This window comes from Molothrus ater, chromosome 1, assembly GCF_012460135.2.
Source record: "Molothrus ater isolate BHLD 08-10-18 breed brown headed cowbird chromosome 1, BPBGC_Mater_1.1, whole genome shotgun sequence".
NCBI lineage: Eukaryota > Metazoa > Chordata > Aves > Passeriformes > Icteridae > Molothrus > Molothrus ater.
In genome coordinates, this window is record NC_050478.2 from 48,477,594 (window position 1) to 48,496,765 (window position 19,172).

Consider the following 19,172-nt stretch of genomic DNA (forward strand, 5'->3'; position numbering starts at 1 on the left):
TTCAGCGAGAAAAACACATCTGAGGTTGGAGGGCAAAGGTTCCATTAAATCTATGAACTTCATCTCTGTGCACAACCCATGACTTTACCTGAACATCTTCTTCATTCTGCAATATGAAATTGCTGTGCATATCTAAGAAATTCAACCTATTCTCAGAGCCTGCTTCCTCCTGCAGTTCAGTACTTGGAAAAAGGAATTAATCCAGAAACTGCAAAGCAGAACAAACCATATGCACTGGTGACAGAAAATCCTTGGGGTGAGGGGGTATTTTGTTTCACCAGACATGAATAGTGATGTTTGGCAGATGTCAGGTAAAGATTTTGCAAGCCTCTCCTAAATAAGCACCTTTCTTCCTGAGTGTATGGCTTGGATGCTCTGCATAGTGAGTTAACTGAGATGCCATGTTTTCATACATGGGTCATTTGCCAAGGAAGTTACTCCCTTTGGTGCATCCCCAAACAATTCCAGTTGCTGCCATGAGAAGCTGCATCTCCTGTAAATCTAAAATGCATGTTATAGCATAGAAAGGAGTTAAAACACTCATTCTGGAATAATTTTGCCCACTCCTCTCAAACCTACCTGTAAAACCTCAAAGTTGACACAAAAACTATTATTCAGTCCTGCACTCCCTGGGCAGGATTTCTCCTCTCCCAGCTACATCTCCAGAACTTTCCACCAGTCTTTCCTTACAAAAGCCGTTTGATTTTGATTCTAATACAGGTGAGGTTCATGTCAAGGCCCATGGTAATGGACTGAATTGCTTGGAATGACTGTGACAGCTTTGTGCTCTTTGTAATGTGTTGGGTTTTCTTTTTGTTGGGCTTCAAAATGAGATTTAAGAAGTTTTGTTTCAAGAAGCAGGTTTGAATCAAGGATTTAAAAGGAAAAATAGCCCAAGCAAGCTGTTAACCAAAGTAATACCATTACCTGCATGTCATGTATCTATGACAAGAATGTTTTGATTGATGGTTATTGCAATCTTAACTTCAAAATATACCATGCAAGAAAGATTTCCTGCATTTTTTATGCAAAGGAAGTACATCTCCCAAGCCCTATTCATTAAATTGGAGACAATGAATATTATGTGTGCATGCTCATTTACTATCTGCCAGGATATTCCCATTTCTATTCTCTGACTCTTTGATTAAAAGGGAAGGGATTTCCCTTATTTCTGCAAGGGCCCTGAACTATTGCAAGACTAACACATGCAGTAACATGATTTTAACTGCTTTGCATGTACACTCCAATTGCAGGTACTGTCAAACAACCCTCATGCTTAAAACAAAAGAATGCAGGTACCCTAGTTTGATTTCCAGAGGCAAGTGAAGTTAAAGCATTCACATTTTAACTAAATTAAGCTCCATCTTCTTCCACAATCACTTAGCCCAGTATATTTTCTTCAACAGAAGTGTATGGTGTTAGTAGACTGGTTAATAGGGAAACTCAGAGTTTAAGTGGAGATTTTATTTTAGGGATTTTCATTGGGGTTAGACACAGCAAAAATTATTTTTTTATACTTTGATCAACAGAAGGAAAATAGATGATTTACTGACATGTTAGCAGTTTAGTAGGGTACTAAATCCCCTTTCTTTCCTCTATCAAGATTCCATCTTTAGCTTCTACTAAGTAAAACTGAATGGTGTCTATCTATAAAAACAGTCTTTAATAACTGCTTGCTCAACATCTTTCAAAAACTTTATACAGGTCAGGCAGGTTAGCAAGCTGCAAAATGTTGCCATCTTCTGCAAAGTGTTTAGGAGGTAAAAGATGAGTCCTAAAAGCTTTGTAAAGCACATGTTCCACTGTCCATTTCCATGTTGTTGAACCAGATTCAGATTCTTCGCTCTGAAATACAGGAAAACAAGGACAAACAAAATGAGGTTCTGTTTAACTAGAGGAGAGCATGCCTTAAAAACTTTACTATGTAACACTACAGCAATTGTAAAATTCTGCTGGTATTAGAAAAGTTCATTCTATACAGTCAATTCTAAGCTCTGTAAAGTCACTTGAGAATGGGTGAGCTTAACTAATCCATTAGGCAGATACTTAGACACAATCAGGTTGTACTTGTAATTTACATGCATCCTTATTCTTCTATAGAAATACAGCATAGAATAGAATAGAATATAGCATGAAAAATACATTCCCAACTCAGAGGCCAAAGAGGCTTGTAATAATATTAAGTACACTGCAATGCCCAAAGCTAAAAGGTTCCCTCAACACCTAAAATACTTCAGAAAATTTAAGCCACATTCTTTCAGAATCTTGCCGTACTGCTACTTGATTCAGTTCCCTGAAAGAGCTGGGATTAGAAGTCTACATCTAAAAGAGCAGAAGTATGTTGTTAGTTATCTGCTCACAGAAGTAGTTATGGTATGCTAGTACCTGAGAGTTTGTTGGATTGGATTCCTCTATTATATACTGCTTTCTGATGGAGTAGAACATGGCTAGTTCTTTACTCAGGCTTTCAAAACACTCCTTTTCTTCATCCCAGTTTACCTGTTACAATAAAAAAAAAGTAATTTTATAGAATCTGGGTAGCAGAGACTTAATAAAAGTATAGAATGAAAAAAGAGGGTAGGAATGCAGGCTTTTAAATCAAAATAGAGGCTTGGTCAGTCAGTAGTTATGAATACAAAGGCAAAGTATAACATAACTAATCAGTAACCACAGAACAGCATGTGGAACATGTAACAGTACATTTAAGCTGCACCAGAAACTGAAAAGGCAGGCTGGAATTGCCTAAAGGAAAAAAAGTAATTGTGCATTAATAAAATCCTTGAGAGAATATACCTCTGTGGCCAAGCGCAGGATAAACATAGGCAGTCCTTCCAGTGGTGGGACATAGTTGTCTATCAGAAGTGGTAACCCAGTAAGATTTCCTTCCTGCAAGGCAATACTGCTGGGTCAGTTAAAAAAAAAGAAAAAAGTTCTTTTTTGCAGTAAATGCACCAAAGCTCTTACGTATTTTATGACGATTCTTACCAAACTCAGTGAGCCTTACAAGTTTTTAAAGCCCTGTCAGCCAGGCAGACACTGCATGAAGAAAGTTATTGGTGTGTTTAATTTCACAAGGCATGAATTAAGCCACTCAGCTCAGGGAGTGGCTGAATTCAACCTTCTTCTCTAGCTTCAGGTTACACAGATACCACTTCCCAAGCAAATATCCAAATGAAGTGCCTGGGCTTGATGAAGCTGTTCACTTTTGTATAAAGTAAGGGATGCCTTAACCCACACAAAAAAAGACACATTGAGAGCACAGTGGTGCTGCAGCCCTGTCTGACTTGAGAACTGGATAAGATGCACACCTTGTTGGTTAAGAGATCTGCATTCTAGTTATAGAAGCAATGACTGAATTATGGATTGCCCAGAGAGGCTGTGGAGTCTTCCTCACTGGAGATATTCAAGAACCATCTGGACACAATCCTATGCCATGTGCTCCAGGATGACCCTGTCTGAGCAAGGACCTACTGTGGTCCCTGCCAATCCAACCCATTCTGTGACTTGGTAACTAATTACATAGAAACTTTGTGTACCACCCTTCTTAAAGGTAGCATAAGTCCTGAGCATTTTAAATGAAAGGGTTATGCCACCTAAAACCTACTGGAACTAGTTCTTAGTGATGGTAAGCACTGCAAGCAAACTACTGCAGTCATCTGTCACCAAAATGTAAAATTATGGAATCATTTAGGTTGGAAAAGACCTTTACGATCTAATCCAACCATAAACATAACACTTCCAAGTCCACCATCCATTTACTATCAGAAGTAATAGCTGCAGTCACCTCATCAATTTCAAGAGAGAAATAATCTTTCAACATTTCAGTCTTCTTTTTCAAAAATTCCACAATGTACTCAGCAAGCCCTTCTTTTGGGCCATCTTCTTCTGTCCAGCCACTTTCAGGATCCTCTAAAGCAAGCATTGAAAGCTCATATAAAGGAGCTGGCTCCTGAAAATGAAGAAGGCAGAACTTTGGTTAATGATCAGCACACTCTATTGGAAAGCTGAAACTTCATCCTTCACATACTAATTAATTGTAATACACTATTTCTGGCCTGCAGAACTAACAGTTCTGTTTATCATAACCAGGATAAAAAGGTATGAATGTCTTTCTTCTTTTTCTGCCATCCACAATCCCACTGAGCACTGTGATATTTTACAGGATAAACACTGGCAATCAACACTGTATTTCTGCTGACTGTATATTCAAATTAATTATTTGTCCCAATGTAATGAGCAACAGCAAAACTTGGTGAAAAACTACAACTGACAGTAATAACAAGCAGGCAGGACGAAAATTTAAACAGTAGCAGCTACAAAATTACTAAGTTTTCTACATTCTGTTCTTAATGAGAAACAAAACAACATTCCTGTAGTGGACAAAAGCAAACCTGACTGTGCAACCAAAACTATGCATTTGTCTGAAAGGACAGACATATTGTAAAGACATTTAAAAAATAATTTCTACAGGATGTAATGTAAAATTATACTTACAGACAACCTTAAGACTCCAAAGTTTGCAAAATCATAAATAAGTATCTGGTAGAAGAGTTCTTGGCTAAATTGAAGCACAAAAATTAATTATATGGACAAGATTGCCATATCTCCACATTACCATAATTAAGAGGGAAAAGAAGGGATCATCCTGGAAACACCAGATATCCATATCTAGTCCTATTAATAAAGATCTTACTTTAATTGAAGATTTAGGGGTTCACCTGCATTATCTAGATATTTACAATTAAATTATTTCTTGGTTTCTGACATCATCAGCCACACTGGTGAAGAAAGGTTACATACTCAAGTATCCAATCACTATGAATTTATTCCCTGAAAATTTATATTTCAACTTCTTTACTCCTTTACTGCACCGTAAGAAATGCAAAGGAACTGGGAAATTAATAGACATGTCTATCTCAAGTCTTTTCTCTGACTTGTTAGAAAATTTGTGCAGCTGGGCCTGTAAGGCTGCACAGGCAAAATTACAGTTTCGTGTTACAATCATGTCCCGCAGATACTTTTAACCCAACTGGATACAATGTTTTCCAGGACTTTTCTGAGGGCTCTGCTTTATGCAAAGTGCTGTAAGATGATCCTGCAGTGAATCATGATGATGATCATAGGTTATCTAGATCATCACGAAGCAAGAAAAAGTCTTTCCCTTCCCACTGTCTGTGAGCACACAATACAGTAGGTGGCATTTTAATGATGCTGATTCCCTGCAACTTCTCCCAAGTGTGCCAGACTTGTTTCCACTGTTCTCAATGGACTGCTTAATCTACTCTCATGACTTTTCATACAGGCAAACAAGAGAACAATGTTCTTTTCCCTGTCATTGCCTTCCTTCTTCTAATTAGCTTCACAATTGGTACTTATTTCAGCTGCCAACAGGTGTAACAACTCTTTTACCTGAGTTTTGTTGTATTGAGAAGGTACAGTTTTGTCTGGTACTGGGCCAGAGCCCACTGAGGACTGACACAACCAACAAATGAGTGCTCATGTAGCATCTCCTGGAGTTCTGAAACAACAGAGGTGGGAAGAAAAAAAGAATGTAATTTCATAGTTGCAACCCTGCCCTCATTTATTTAGTTGAGTGGTTTGTGTCTTTTTAGCATGAAAGTCTCAGATTACTGTTCAGTCACTCTTACACCCCTGCTTCTTATATCCTTGTATGACCAATTATTCACAAGTTTCAAAATATTAATAATTTTTATGCATACTCACACTATTAAAGTGTAAGGGAGAAGAGTTATTTAACATTTAAACTACAAATGCAAATTAGAAAAAAGAAATAAAGTCCCTGTGTTTGAATAGCCTTCCAAAATTAATTTCCAGCCACAGGAGACTGGTGAGAAGCACATACATGCTTCAAAAACTGCAGGTGTAAACCAGTTTTGCAACACAATCTAGGTATTATCAAACTAAATTCTAGAGGTGTGGTAGAATAGGTCCATAATTTTTTTTCATAATTTCTTTTTATTTCTCTAACAAAATAACTTTAAAAAAAATATATGTATGAGTGAGAAGACTGGGAAAAGTACAAGAAGTCAGATTACATAAAAGAGTTCATTTTAGACATTCCACAAAAAAAAATTCACTAGTTGCCATCCTTGGGAGAAGCTTTATTACAGATGTTTGGCACTGCAGTCACAGCATGTACAAAGCACTATGCTAATTTCACTAATTCCACTGCTATGTTTTCTAAAGGAATGTAACAGACTGAGAAAAGATTTCTCTCTTTCCAAAGCCTCTTTTAGGTATTTCTTACCTGTGTGTGATGTGAAGATGATACACAACCTCAGGCAGCTTCACAAGTTTTATTGTGAATTTTGAGGCATTTTTGGGTATTTTAAGGGTCTGGGACAACTCTTTGGTTTCAATATTTAAACAGTGACAGGCAAATATGGAATGACTGGGTCAGAATTACCAGTCTTCTGCAAAATGTTTACTGAAGCATAAAGTAAAAGTTCCTGCTTTCTAAACTTTAAGATTCCTATCAATTTATAGAAAAGTTACTTATTACAGATGTCTGTGTGGAGCATCCCCAATTCTTACAACCAGAAAAATCAAAATAAATCCAACAAAGTCCCTGGAATGTAAGGGGTTTAGAGATATGAATAATAAGGGTATGAGTCAGTGTAAGCTGCCTTCAGAGGCAACTGAGTTAAGAGGAAAACACCCTAGAGAGATTCACAAACCTTTTACCTTTGTCTAAAACAACTCTTAACAAAAAAGAGAGTATTTCATAAGTCTCACCATTTAAGTGGGACAGATACAATAAAAATGAAAAGCAAAAGCTTTTGTTAAAAACTTGCTTAGCAGCACAGTATGTGCTGCTGGGCCTTTTTAAATACCTTTTCCCACTTTGAACAGTCATATTTAGTGGTGGAATAACAGTAATTTTGAGAAACAAGTCATGCTTACTTGCATGTGCTTGGTTACTAATTTCTTCCTGGAGAGTCAACACACTGGTCAAGTTGATAATTCTTCTTCTAGGGGTGCAGGCAGCAGTCATGTCCTTTCTGGTGTCATCTTTCTCCAATTCTACATCCATGTCTTCCCGTGGTCTTTTCCTACAATACCAAAACAAAAGGAATTACATTCAATTCTTCTATCACTTAAGCCAAACACAGCAACAGATGAGATGCTCAATTCACATGCTGTATGCTAACATAGGAAATGCAGACAGTTTTCCAGAAAGACAGTTTTATTTTGCTTCTGAGTAATAATTTGTTAGGAAAGGATAATTCAGAATTTTAAGAGAATTGTGACACTAATACCAATTATGTTAGGCAGCTGTTGCTTAAGCACCAAGCAAATTTGGCTATAAAAAACATCAAAAATGTTCCTATTTCTAACAATTTTCTTTTCCATACCCCTTTTTCTGTAATACTGGGAAGAGAGAATCAGATTTCCTCAGAACACTTTGGCCTCCTGTAACAGCTTCTGCAGGAGCTATAAAAAATTTATAGCACTTTAGCCTTTGTTGGGAAATGCCTGTCAAATTCAGTGATATAGTTTCTACCCCTCACAAAAGGGAGGCTTCCAGAAAGAGACAGACCAGTATGATCTCTCTAAACTAATGCCATTATTTACACTGCTTCCTGCCTTTCAGTATGCATAGAAACACTATTCCAGTCACAAAATTTATCACAAGTTACGTAATTCACAGTCCAGATTAGGTTTAATTTCTCAATAAACATCATGGAGTTATTCTTGATAATATTTCCCTCCTGGAAAAGCAGAAGCCCAAAGAGATCAGAAAAATCCATAGTTTCAGGGCTATGCCATGAAATAAATAGGTAGCCTTGCCCCAGTTCAGGAAAGGTGGGGCTTACCGAGAAGGCACAGGAGACAAGTGTCCACTCTCACTCGGCCCCCCAGGCTGCACTGCATCCTCCTGAACATCAACCATTTCAACCAGGTCACTGACTTCTTCCATTTCAGCATCCTGGGGTCTGCCTGCACCCTCTGGAGGTGCTGCATTAACCTCTGCTGTCACTTCAGTGGTGCCTGCACTCAGGGGGTTGTTCACTGGCTGAAGAAAAGCATCCAATTTCTGCTCTCGGGAATCAGTGCGGACCATCTGATGTGCATAAACTTTATCATTGCTTCCCTTGGTGACCACTGAAGAATTTGATGCTGATTTTACAACCTCATTGGAAGAGCAGTCAGCCCCTGGAAGCAATGTCTTCATTCAGACATGAGAAGAGATTGAACAAGAAGAAAAAAAGAATCAGAAAGATTAGTCACACTTCTCATAGTATCTTACTGCTCGGAGGCAAATTTGAAACCCCCAGCAACACAGTGTCAACTGCTTAAAAGGCCACCAGCTTTGCACTTGCTATCCACATGGAGTGAATGTCGTCATCTTGGCAGTTAAAATCAATAGTTACCATTCCTGACTCAAAATAAAAAATCTTTAAGGTAAAAAAAAATCACAAGGAAATTAGTTTGTATAAAAAATATAGTAATTCTTATGCTATGCTTCACTTAAAGAGAGAGTAGAGTATCTTCCTGACTTTTTTTTCTGGTAAGATTAAATCCAAAATGTTACCAAATACACAAAACAGTTTCTTCAATCACATCTTCTTCACATAAACCAGGACAGAATAAAAAAAAAATTACCACATGTGAAGGCTAATATAAAATTAAGACAAGTAATCAGGTATTTGACAGAAATGTACTTAAAATGTTCTCATACTTTTTTTCCTCTCTTTTGCCATATTGTTAACACTGGTATATTAAAGTAACTTGAAACAAGAGCAAAAATCTAAAGGTACCAGTACAATACTGATAAGTGCCATATCTGCAAAGATTTTACTATTGAACAGAGTAAATTATCCCTGATCATTAAAATAATGCAGAACTGCCATCACTCCATAGATATTCTCACCTGAGTGAAGTACATCCTTGAGGAATTAGAGCCCAATAACTTGCTCTCTACATGTTGTTGCACACGCTCCAGAATACTGTCTTCATGAAGAAAATGGACCTCGTGTTTTGTAGGATGCACATTTACATCTACATTCTGAGGGGCTATTTCCAGGCTGCAAAATATTTTAAAAGAAGTTAATCTAAAATATCCCATGGATGGTAGAGAAAGCAAAAATTGGTTCACATTTGTCAGGCTTGGGGATGTTATTCCATACAAATAAGTCAAAATTATCATGAAACCTGCTGAAGTTATATTACAGTCAGACTTGTTTAGAGAACTAAAACATAATCCAAAAATCACTCACCAAAATGAGCTTACATTGGTAAGCTTAAATCAACCTCTCCATTGTACAACTACAAAAACCCACTTTTAGAAATATCTTTTACTTGCAGTGTCTCATGAATTAATAGAAAAAGACTTCAGCTGAAATTACAGATACTCACTACTGCTAAAAATAAGGCCTGTCTTCTTAGGATTTTCTTAATGTTATTTAATTATCTCCTGCCTGGAGATTAATTACCTCAGTGCAATGCTTAACACTATCATGAGGAACAGAAATGTCCTTCTAAACCTACTCACCCTAGTTCTATCCTACAGGAAGTATTAAAAAGCTACTTCTTCCTATTACTTTACCTTAAGTATAGGAATGGGTGCGTGCTTTTTGGCAAATAAGCAGCGTACACAGTTTCTATGGCTTTGCGCATAGCGGCTGACTCTACCAACCGATCTGAAACACAGAACACAGCGCTGTTTCCAAAGAGCCACAACACCCTGCACAGTGCCCAGCTCCTCCTTCTGACAAACATCTTCACTCTCTGTGCCTTCAAAGGGAATCTGGTATACCCATTTTCCCCCAGGACCTATTTATTCTTCATATAAACCCAGGAATAGACAGTGTTTTTCTCAACATGTTTTACACTTAGAGGAATTTTTTCCCACAAATACTGAAATAACCACGCTACCTTTCATTATTTCATACAGTCAATCCATGCCAGTGTTGCTACAGAAAAGAGATCAATCTGTGTAAGCTGGCAGGACACAGCCATAACCTCGATAGACCAAAGTTTCTTTAGGTCCAGTTTTAGCTGTTTTCCACTAAATACAGCACCAAGTGTGATGCACATTACAAATTAAGATTTACAATTAACTGTCATATTTATTCTTAAAAATGTTTTTAAGAATGCTTATGTACTTTGTAGGTCTTCATAAAGTTTTGTTCTTCTGATTATGTAAGCAACATATGACTGTACAAAATGCTGCCTTTTTTTTAAACTTACGGTTTATGAAGAGTAAAAATATACATTTCTTCACAGAGTAGTTTGCATTCGTGATGTAACCTTTCATTTTAAAGGCCAGATTTGCATCTTCACAGCCCACTTCTATGAGTTCCCTATTAAGTTTGACAGAAACACGAACAAAAAATTAATTCTTCTGTTGATTTAAATTTTGAACAGTACTCACAAGCAATGATATTCTGTTTTGCCAGTTGGCAGGGTCAGCACAAATGATACAGACACCAACTTTAAGGGATGAGTGTAATTAACTACAGTTCAAAACAGCAAAGACTTACAAAAGGATAATATAAGTAATGCACCTAATCATTACTATAGAAGATTAAGAACATACACACCAGTTACCCTAACACTTTACCATCATCCAGATACACATATCAACTAAGGAGCCCTGGCCACAGAAAAGTACTGGAGAATCACTCCTAGTAACTGGGAAATCCTACACAGTGTGTCTTCACAGGGTGTCTTCACCACACACAGGTGAAGACTCCACCTTTGCTGGGAAAGGGTCCAGCTTTTATATTGTTGAATAAAAAAGCTCACATAATTCTAATGCAGAAACATCTGTTTTCATTCTCCTCTTGGGTTCCACCCAAAGCCTGGCCAGGGCTCAAGGAGGAGCCAAGGGAGTTGGCTTTCACCATATACCTCCAAACAATGTCATATGTCTGATTTCATGGTGTTGTCCATCCTCTAAATATGGAAAGATAAATATGTTCTTATCACACTACATATTTTGCTAATGATCATGCATATTTTGCTAATGAGTAGAGACAAATATCATATAACATATAGTTGGAAGGTTCATCTAAAGGTCAACTTTGGCTTAGGGCCTATTACTCAAGTCTCACTACTCCATATACTGATACATCTTCTGTCACAGTTAATGAAAACATTCGAATTATTTGAGGGACATGGTAATTATTTAACCTAAACTGCATAATTTCATCTTCTTAAGTGTAAACTGGTAATGTTGTGTGATTGGAATCTGTAAAATTACCTCCATTATCTTTTTAATACTGTAACATATCACAATGTCCAAAGCATTATAATCTATTGATAATTCCAATATGCATTTCATTGTTTAAGTCATTGACAGTGATTGACAAGAACACTTCAAAATTGTCTGCAGCCAAGAAAGAACAAACGCTTTTTTTTTGGACTACTTTGTCCACTATTACCAGTCTAATATGTCTTGGTGGTCTGTTAAGAAGTCATTAAAATATAAAAACTCTCTTGCTCATGCACATAGATCCTAATGTTAACTGTTTTCATAACAGTTTTAATAATTTTAATAATTCATTAGTCAAGGAAAATCCACTTCAACACTTTGTGAGCACAGCTCTCTAGGAAGGCATTATGCCAACTTCTGAAGTTAACACAGAACAGACTTAAGGGCTACTTATTTCCAATTTAACCTCAATATATATATACCAAGTGTCATTTTTATTTGTGTTCAGTTTTTAACATCATCTTGAACTGGGTAATAAAAACTTTTATTGTTTGAAAAGAAATTATCAAAACATTTACTTTGAAATTTACAATTTGTCCTGAACCATAAAAAGGAAAAATGAGCTACTATCCATATCAAGCTACTATCATTATCAAATGAGCTACTATCCATAGTAGAAAAAAATAAATGCACAGCAAAGAAATACATGTAACGCTACAAACCTCATTACTTCGCAGCCTTTCTATTTTGCTGTGCTTCCTAAACTGTTTTCATGAATTAGAAGTTACATCCATTAAATGTGAATCTTGACTTCAGTCAGTGACAGAACAGAATCAGTGACACCCAGCTGTTCATGGGACAAATACATACAATGGATTCTTCACAGCTGAAAGTCTCATAAAGAGAATTTTTCCTAAAATGGCAGATACATCTTCAAAAGATGATCCTTTGGGGTTTTTTTATTTTTCTATCTGATTTACACAGCTTCAACTAATGTAGCTTTTGTCAAAATAAGAAACCATAATATTTCAGAAAAAAAAAAATATGAGTAGCTTCAAAATTTATCAGGTAGCATATAGTAAGAACAGGTAAGATTTTCATGGTACAGGAAGAGGCCAGGAACTTGTAGAGAACACAGGTTCAGCTTGCTGTTTTTACATGAGCACAGAAAGTTACATGCAGATGGCTCCTTTTCAGTGCATTAAAGGAATAACTTTGTAACTTTCCCCTTCCCTTTGGTGCACAATAAAAAAGACACATTCTGAAAAGAAGGATTACAGCACTCCCTCTTCTCTGAAATTAACCATGAAGGAAGCAAGAAAGGTTATCATAAGCCCATGGTCTTTAAAGAGAAAAGGAAGGGTGATTGACTGGAAAGCCTCATATCAAAAGGAAATTTGACATCAGTGTACCTGCTAACAGCATTTCCAAAGATGGCCCTGATGTTGTCCACTGTTGAGGCATTGGATAAGGTTCTAACATCTGACACGGTGTCACCTTGCTAAAGAGAGCAGAAATGAGTATGAATCAACTCACCTTCCTGCAGGAAGTTTTAGAAATACTTTAAATTAAACAATAACATTTCTAAAACAACTACAGGGAACGACATAACATCATTAAATTGTCTTGTATTATTTACTTATTTATACTCAAAAAAGCAATGGATGGTAAATGGCCCATGCTTACAAGATCAGCTAGAGCACATCAGACCCACTGAGGCTAGTAACTCCACCCTGGAAAGTGAGGAACACTTTATTTACTGAACTCAGTTCAGTAAACAATTACCAAGAATGGCACAGAACAATGATAATCTACCCCAGCCTCTTTCATACAGCACTTAGTAACCAGGCTCTCCAGAGAAGCTGAAACAACACATAAAGTGAAACCAAATACACCACTGACCACACAGAATCCTCCAAACTCCTGACAAATATATTTTTGTCTTGTTTACTTCTAAATGATGTGCTTTCTATCCACACTGCATCAACATACCCTTCAACATTTCATTATAAAGGAAGGCTCTCTGTGCTGATCCTGTTGCAAAAGACACAGTGCAAATTTTCTGATATACACATTATTTATATCAGAATTTTCAGATACACACATTATGTATATATATACACAGGCATGCAGTGAAGTTACAAAAATTTTATCTACACACCTTTTTAACTGAAAAGCTGATGCCTGAGTTATGGATGGCATACCTGAAAAACAGATAAAAGTAAGTCTGCAGTATGTGGAACAAAAGGTAATTGTTTCCTTTGATTGGTGAAAAGCAGCTAGTAATGGGGGCAAGCAATTTCACTTCCTGTTAGACAGTAGTGCAATTTGAGCCAAGCTGAGCTTTTGCAGACTGAACAGCTTAAAAAAAAAAAAAGTGTGTCCTATTTAGAACTTGTCTGTAACCACAGGAAATTCAAGGATCAGCTTCCACAGACCTATTTTTTCAGTTTCACTGTACATGTTTTAACTAAAAAACCCATCAAAACATCCTCAGTATAACAGAATCAAGTCTCAACTACTATGGAAAAGCATCTGAATAATGGCTGGCCCACCCTTCTAACTTCCCCTACCGAGACAGTTCAGCTATCTGTGATCCCCCAGCTGAGATCTGATACACTACAGCTGTGTAATCTTGGCTCAAAATTCTAGGGAAATTACTGCACTGTGAGAAAAAACACACCATAGAACCTTGCAAGATGAGAAAGAAGTCTGCAAGAAAATGCAGACTAAGATTAGACTGCTGCGACTGTGGACTCAAAAATTTATATATAAAATTTATAGAGGGGAAGAAAAACCCCCAAAGAAGGGAAAAAAAAAACCCAAGAGGGAAAAAAAACCAAACCAAAATTAAGTAATAGAAAAGTCCTAATGAAAAAGAAAACCAATGAGCTGGAGGACTGTAACTCAGCAAGACTTCACATCACCCTGTTTGACAGAACATCAGGATCTGACCCTCCATCTCCTGGCTGAAGTCTGCCTGAGCCAGTAGAGACTCTAGAATAGTTCATTTAGGGAACAGGCTAAACCTTGGTATACAGTCTTGCTTCTCTCTGCTACCTTTTGTGTCTTCTGAAAGCGTAAAGCAGTTCTTTTGCTTAAATTGTGCAGATCCTGCTTGCAAGACCTCTGCACGCTATGGAAGACTACAGCAGTGGCAAAAGAGCAACCAAGGGGCCCAGGAAGGGAACATCCAATAGCTAAAATGATATTACTCCTTTTTGGGGGAGTTGCCATTCAGCGTTTCTGTATTCAGCCAAATCTCAATGCTCCTGAGCAGTTTTTACATTAATTCTATTCAGCCCAGGTACATTTAAAGTTCACTCATTCAAGTCCATCACCATTTCTTTGCTGGAATTCTTACAAATAATTAATGGCTATAGACAGAATACACTACTTCCTATCTGGATTTTTCACATCAAATTGGACAGGCTGTTATCTGACACTGCACACTAACAAATAGTGCAAAAAAACCATAACAAAATGACCACCACTAACAACAAAATTACACCAAACAAACAGTTGCCAGTCTCTCTGAAGAACCCCAGTACTCCCCATAGCAGTATATAAAATTGAGAGTCCCCTATTTTAGTTTACCTGCTAACAACTTCTAGTATTTTTGCATATTCTTCATTTGGATTTTTTAAAGCCTTCCTTCTTGTATTTACATTGTAAAAAAGATCTTCAACCTACAGAGAAAAAGTTCACAATTAAAAACAATTTTTAAAATTCTCTCTTACTACAGAATTAATTGAAATCCATCCTGTTAATTATGATTTTATATATAAATTTTCTTAGAATACTTTGGTTTATGAAAAATCAACTTTCAGTGTATTCCTTAACTCCCTAGGTTCACCTAACAAACTGCAGCTTCAAAGATGATACTGTTATGTACCTCACAATGTAATTGGTGCAAGGGGAACAGAAAAGGAACAAGAGGGAACAGACACAAAAACCTACTGTGATCTGAGTTCCTTGGTTTCCAGCACATGGCTTCGGAGGGGCTTTGATTTTTCCATCACTGTAAGTAGCTCTAGAAAGAAAATAAAAAGTTGTCAGTCATCAAGATTTACAGAAGAGCAGACATGGACAGATAAACACAAAAGAAATCCCATCATTGTCACACTCCTCCCAGCAAAGAATTTGGGACACTGAGAATTAGCTTCCTCCACCTTTCTGCTAGAGTAAAACTGTCTTCATTGATTGTAAGAGCCAGAGGGGAAGTGAGGGAAAGGGAATAATAGCAGAGGAAAGGAGGCAGATCATGGCATATGCATTTTGAAATTGTATTACTGAGACTTTTCCTCCAAAGGCAGGATTACTGCATTTTTTTCTTTCTTTAATAGCTAGACACAGCTTAATAACAATTATTCCACAAGATTTTACACTTCAATTATGCTAACAAGAAATTCTTGACTTTGTCAAAGATCTGTTTTCTTTGACACTAACAGGATTTTAAGCATAAGAGATTTGTGACCCATGTAGGTCTTTCGGCTAACAAAGTTATAGAGATGCATAAATTCAAAGGATAGACTTTTTTCTTTCCCTCTAATATACCCTGAATGTTTAATGCAAGAAAGACCACAGTCACACAATCTTTTGAAAAACCAAGATTTGGAACATCTCTTTTTTCCAATCCCTTTTCTTAAAGGTAGTTAAGAAATTAATGGAAAAGGTTATAATTTAGATTAAGTTTTCAAAAGAATATCCAAAACTCTTTTTGGATAGGATAAAGCACCTATCATATCATAAAAATATGATAACAAACTAAGCTGTAAGTTCATGTGCTGAGACTTGTGAAATTTGCTAGACATGACGCCTGTAATATACATGCAACTTTTCATTCTGAAATGGAGAAAAATACAAATGTTTAACCTACATTAGCTACGGAAATAAAAGTTCTTTCAAGATTTTCTGCCGCCCCACCCCACCTCCACTAATTTTAAAATACGTTATTAAGCTAAAGCTTACCTTTACAATTTGAAAAAAATACATTTTCTCACATTCCAAGTCTTTTACTCCCTGCCCTTACCAAACCCTCCTCCATAACAAGAGCTCTGAAATCGATACATCTGTTTGTTATTGCATGCAGCAGAAGTCACCAGGGTAATAGGCAGCATACCTGAATGCACACTTTGCATCAGCTGTTTTAGTTGTTACTGTAACATGGGCAACATGACTGATGCTAGCCAAGGCCTAGGAAAAGAGAAAGCATCTTTGTAAACCTTGCTCTGCACAATGATGAGGCATGTCCACATTTTAAACACCATCACTAAATTTCAATATACCACTAGCGAGTAATAAATAAAAATCCTTACAATGAAATTGCATATCAGTAAAGCTTAAACCAATTTTAGTATCTATAATACTAAACTTCCCGTCATTTTATCCAGGAGATTGTTCTGGCTTCCCTAATATTTTGTTATCTCTGATGATGCAAGTGGTTAACCATACTAAAAGAAATTTGCAAAATTATTACAGTTGTGCCTTTTTCTTTTTCATGTTAACTAGAAAGCACCTGGAAGATTTTAGCTGCTACTCTCTCACTCCTGCCCAAGTTCTTCTCTTGACTGTAAGTAATATTACAATGTTAGGTGACAGTGGCTTTCCTGGAAAACTCAATGGATATGTCTACACAGATGAAACCAGCCTCAGGATCAGAAACCACTGGCTATGGAGATGATTATGTTGAAAGTGTGTGAGAAGAGGACCCAAGCAGTCTACTCTCTGGAGCATGTGAGCATCTATGTATCTGAGATATATATCTTGTTCATCCAGAGAGAAAAGCTAAACTCATCCTTGACTGTTCTTCCAGAGTTTAGATACAGTCTGTGAGAGTATGAGGAACCAGTATATCTGAGGGATCAGAGATACCAACCTTGTCTAACAACAAAAACAAAGGAAGACCACTGTACATTTTGCACATTTAGTTTTAAGTGTAGTATTCAGACAAATATCTGACATCGAAGATTCACCTCCCACTCAAATCCACTGTCTTTTACCTGTAGGTTCATGAACCATCATTTGAGAAGACAGGCTTTGTTTCAATTTAAAAAAAAATCTTACTCCAGAAAGCAAAAAGAATCCACCTAATCTTGAAGACACTGAAATGTATTTTGAACTATATTCACATAGCAGACTCTCTCAGGATACAGAAGGTTCTGTAAAGAGTATTAGGAATGTGATACTATGTAGAACCCCCTAAACAGAATAACAGCAATGAATAGTTTCAAAACCTTGATGAAGAGCTTACCTCGCCCCTAAAACCATATGTAGAAATGCTAGCCAAGTCTTCAAATTTTTGCAGTTTACTCGTAGTAAATCTCTCACATACGATGTCAAGATCTTCTTTCTATGTGAAAGGGACAAGCAACAGTCACTTTCTGAGTTTTTTCAAGATCAGAAACACTTACAAATTGAAATAATTTTTAAAGGGTAGTATCAAACAGCGGTATACACCTGCCAACTTTGTCTACTTACTCTGATACCACAGCCGTTATCTTGAACCTGGATGAACTTCAGACCACCTTCTTTAACTACTACCTGGATACTCGTAGATTTAGCATCCAAACTGCAGAAATCAAGAGACCAAGAAAGCAATTTCAATCCCAGAGTTCTGTTTAATATCTTTATTCATGACCTGGAAGAGGGGATTGAGCATAGCCTTATTCAGTTTGCGGATGACACCAAGTTGAGCAGAAGCACTTATCTGCTGGAGGGTAGGAAGGCTCTGCAGAGGCATCTGGACAGGCCAGATTGATGGGTTGAGGCCAATGGTTTTGAGGGTCAGCAAGATGAAGTGCCAGAGCCTGCCCTTGGGTGACAACAACCCCATGCAGTGCTACAGGCTTAGGGAAGAGTGGCTGGAAAGCTGCCATGTGGAAAAGGACCTGGGGGTACTGCTCTAACAGCTGTCTGAACATGAGCCAGCGTGTGCCCAGGTGGCCAAAAAGGCCAATGGCATCCTGGCCTGTATCAGCAATAGTGTGGCCAGCAGGAGCAGGGCAGTGATTGTCTCCCTGTACTTGGCACTGGTGAGGCCACACCTCAAATCCAGTGTTCAGTTTTGGGCCTCTCCCTACAAGAGAGACACTGAGGGGCTGGAGCATGTCCAGAGAAGGATGATGGAGCTGGGGAAGGGTCTGGAGCACAAAGCTGATAAGAAGCTGAGGGAGCTGGGGGCGTTTAGCCTGGAGAAAAGGAGGCTCAGGGGGGACCTTACTGCTCTTACCTCCCTGAAAGGAGGTTGTACCAAGGTGGGGGTTGGCCTCTGCTCCCAAGGAACAAGTGATGGGTAAAGAGGAAATGGCCTCGACTTGTGCCAGGAGAGGTTTTGATTGCATATTAAGATACATATCTTCGCAGATATGTACCTCTATCTATGGTCAAGCATAGAAAAGGTTGCCCAAGGAAGTGTTTGAGTCGCTGACCCTGGAGGTATTTAAATAGAGATGTGGTGCTTAGGGACATGACTTAGCGGTACATTTGGAGTGGTGGGTTAATGGTTGGACTTGACGATCTTGGAGATCTTTTCCAATCTAAATAATTCTATGAATCGTTAACCCGGCACCGGAAGCAGACAATTCGTAAGTTTCTCAAACAACAACAAAACAAGCCGGAACACAAACGCAGACAGAAACGCGGCTTTCCAAGCGGTGCTGCCTCCCGTATGGGCGGACGGAGGCACCGCCCCTCCTCGGCACTCGGGCTCCCGCTCGGCCCTGGCTGTCCGCCGGGGCCGGGACGCACGGCCGGGACACGGTGCCAGCCCCGGCAGAGCCCCCCCGCCCCACGCAGCGCGGCCGGGCTGCGGGAGGGGCGGTCCCCGCGTTACCAGTTCTCGATCATCTCCTTGATGGCGTTGGCCGGCCTCTGGATGACCTCGCCGGCGGCGATGCGGTTCACCACGGCCTCATCCAGCCGCCGGATGACGCCGGCCATTGGCGCCGCCGGGCCGGGAGCCGCGCTCGCCCCACCGAGGCCGGGCGGG

At 38.3% G+C, this 19,172-nt stretch overlaps 1 protein-coding gene across 2 annotated transcripts; it reads right to left on the reverse strand.

Annotated features, from left to right (window-relative positions):
- Positions 1–1,449: 1,449 nt before the first annotated feature.
- MLH1 (mutL homolog 1) lies at positions 1,450–19,153 on the reverse strand. 2 transcript variants are annotated; one of them, XM_036398652.2, is made up of 19 exons: positions 19,017–19,153; positions 17,663–17,753; positions 17,436–17,534; positions 16,305–16,378; positions 15,143–15,215; positions 14,780–14,871; positions 13,344–13,386; positions 12,595–12,683; positions 10,216–10,328; positions 9,572–9,665; positions 8,897–9,050; positions 7,839–8,191; positions 6,925–7,073; positions 5,410–5,518; positions 4,495–4,558; positions 3,785–3,949; positions 2,794–2,886; positions 2,386–2,499; positions 1,450–1,845 (listed from the first exon to the last, which is right to left on the reverse strand). In XM_036398652.2, exons 1-19 carry the CDS (start codon positions 19,121–19,123, stop codon positions 1,678–1,680), a joined length of 2,244 nt encoding a protein of 747 aa, XP_036254545.1. In that variant the 5' UTR covers positions 19,124–19,153; the 3' UTR covers positions 1,450–1,677. The 2 variants fall into 2 exon arrangements, with proteins under 2 accessions (XP_036254545.1, XP_054369962.1); XM_054513987.1 differs by lacking the exons at positions 9,572–9,665; positions 13,344–13,386; positions 14,780–14,871; ... (3 more) ...; positions 17,663–17,753; positions 19,017–19,153.
- Positions 19,154–19,172: the final 19 nt, after the last annotated feature.

What these genes read in the sequence shown, in the direction of transcription:
- MLH1 (XM_036398652.2), bottom strand. Translation starts at nt 19,123, where the DNA reads ATGGCCGGCGTCATCCGGCGGCTGGATGAGGCCGTGGTGAACCGCATC. An exon ending in GATGCAAAGTGTGCATTCAG is followed by an intron (nt 15,216 to 16,304) that starts GTATGCTGCCTA and finishes TTTTCTTTCTAG; the next exon opens with AGCTACTTACAGTGATGGAA. An exon ending in ATACTAGAAGTTGTTAGCAG is followed by an intron (nt 13,387 to 14,779) that starts GTAAACTAAAAT and finishes TCTGTTTTTCAG; the next exon opens with GTATGCCATCCATAACTCAG.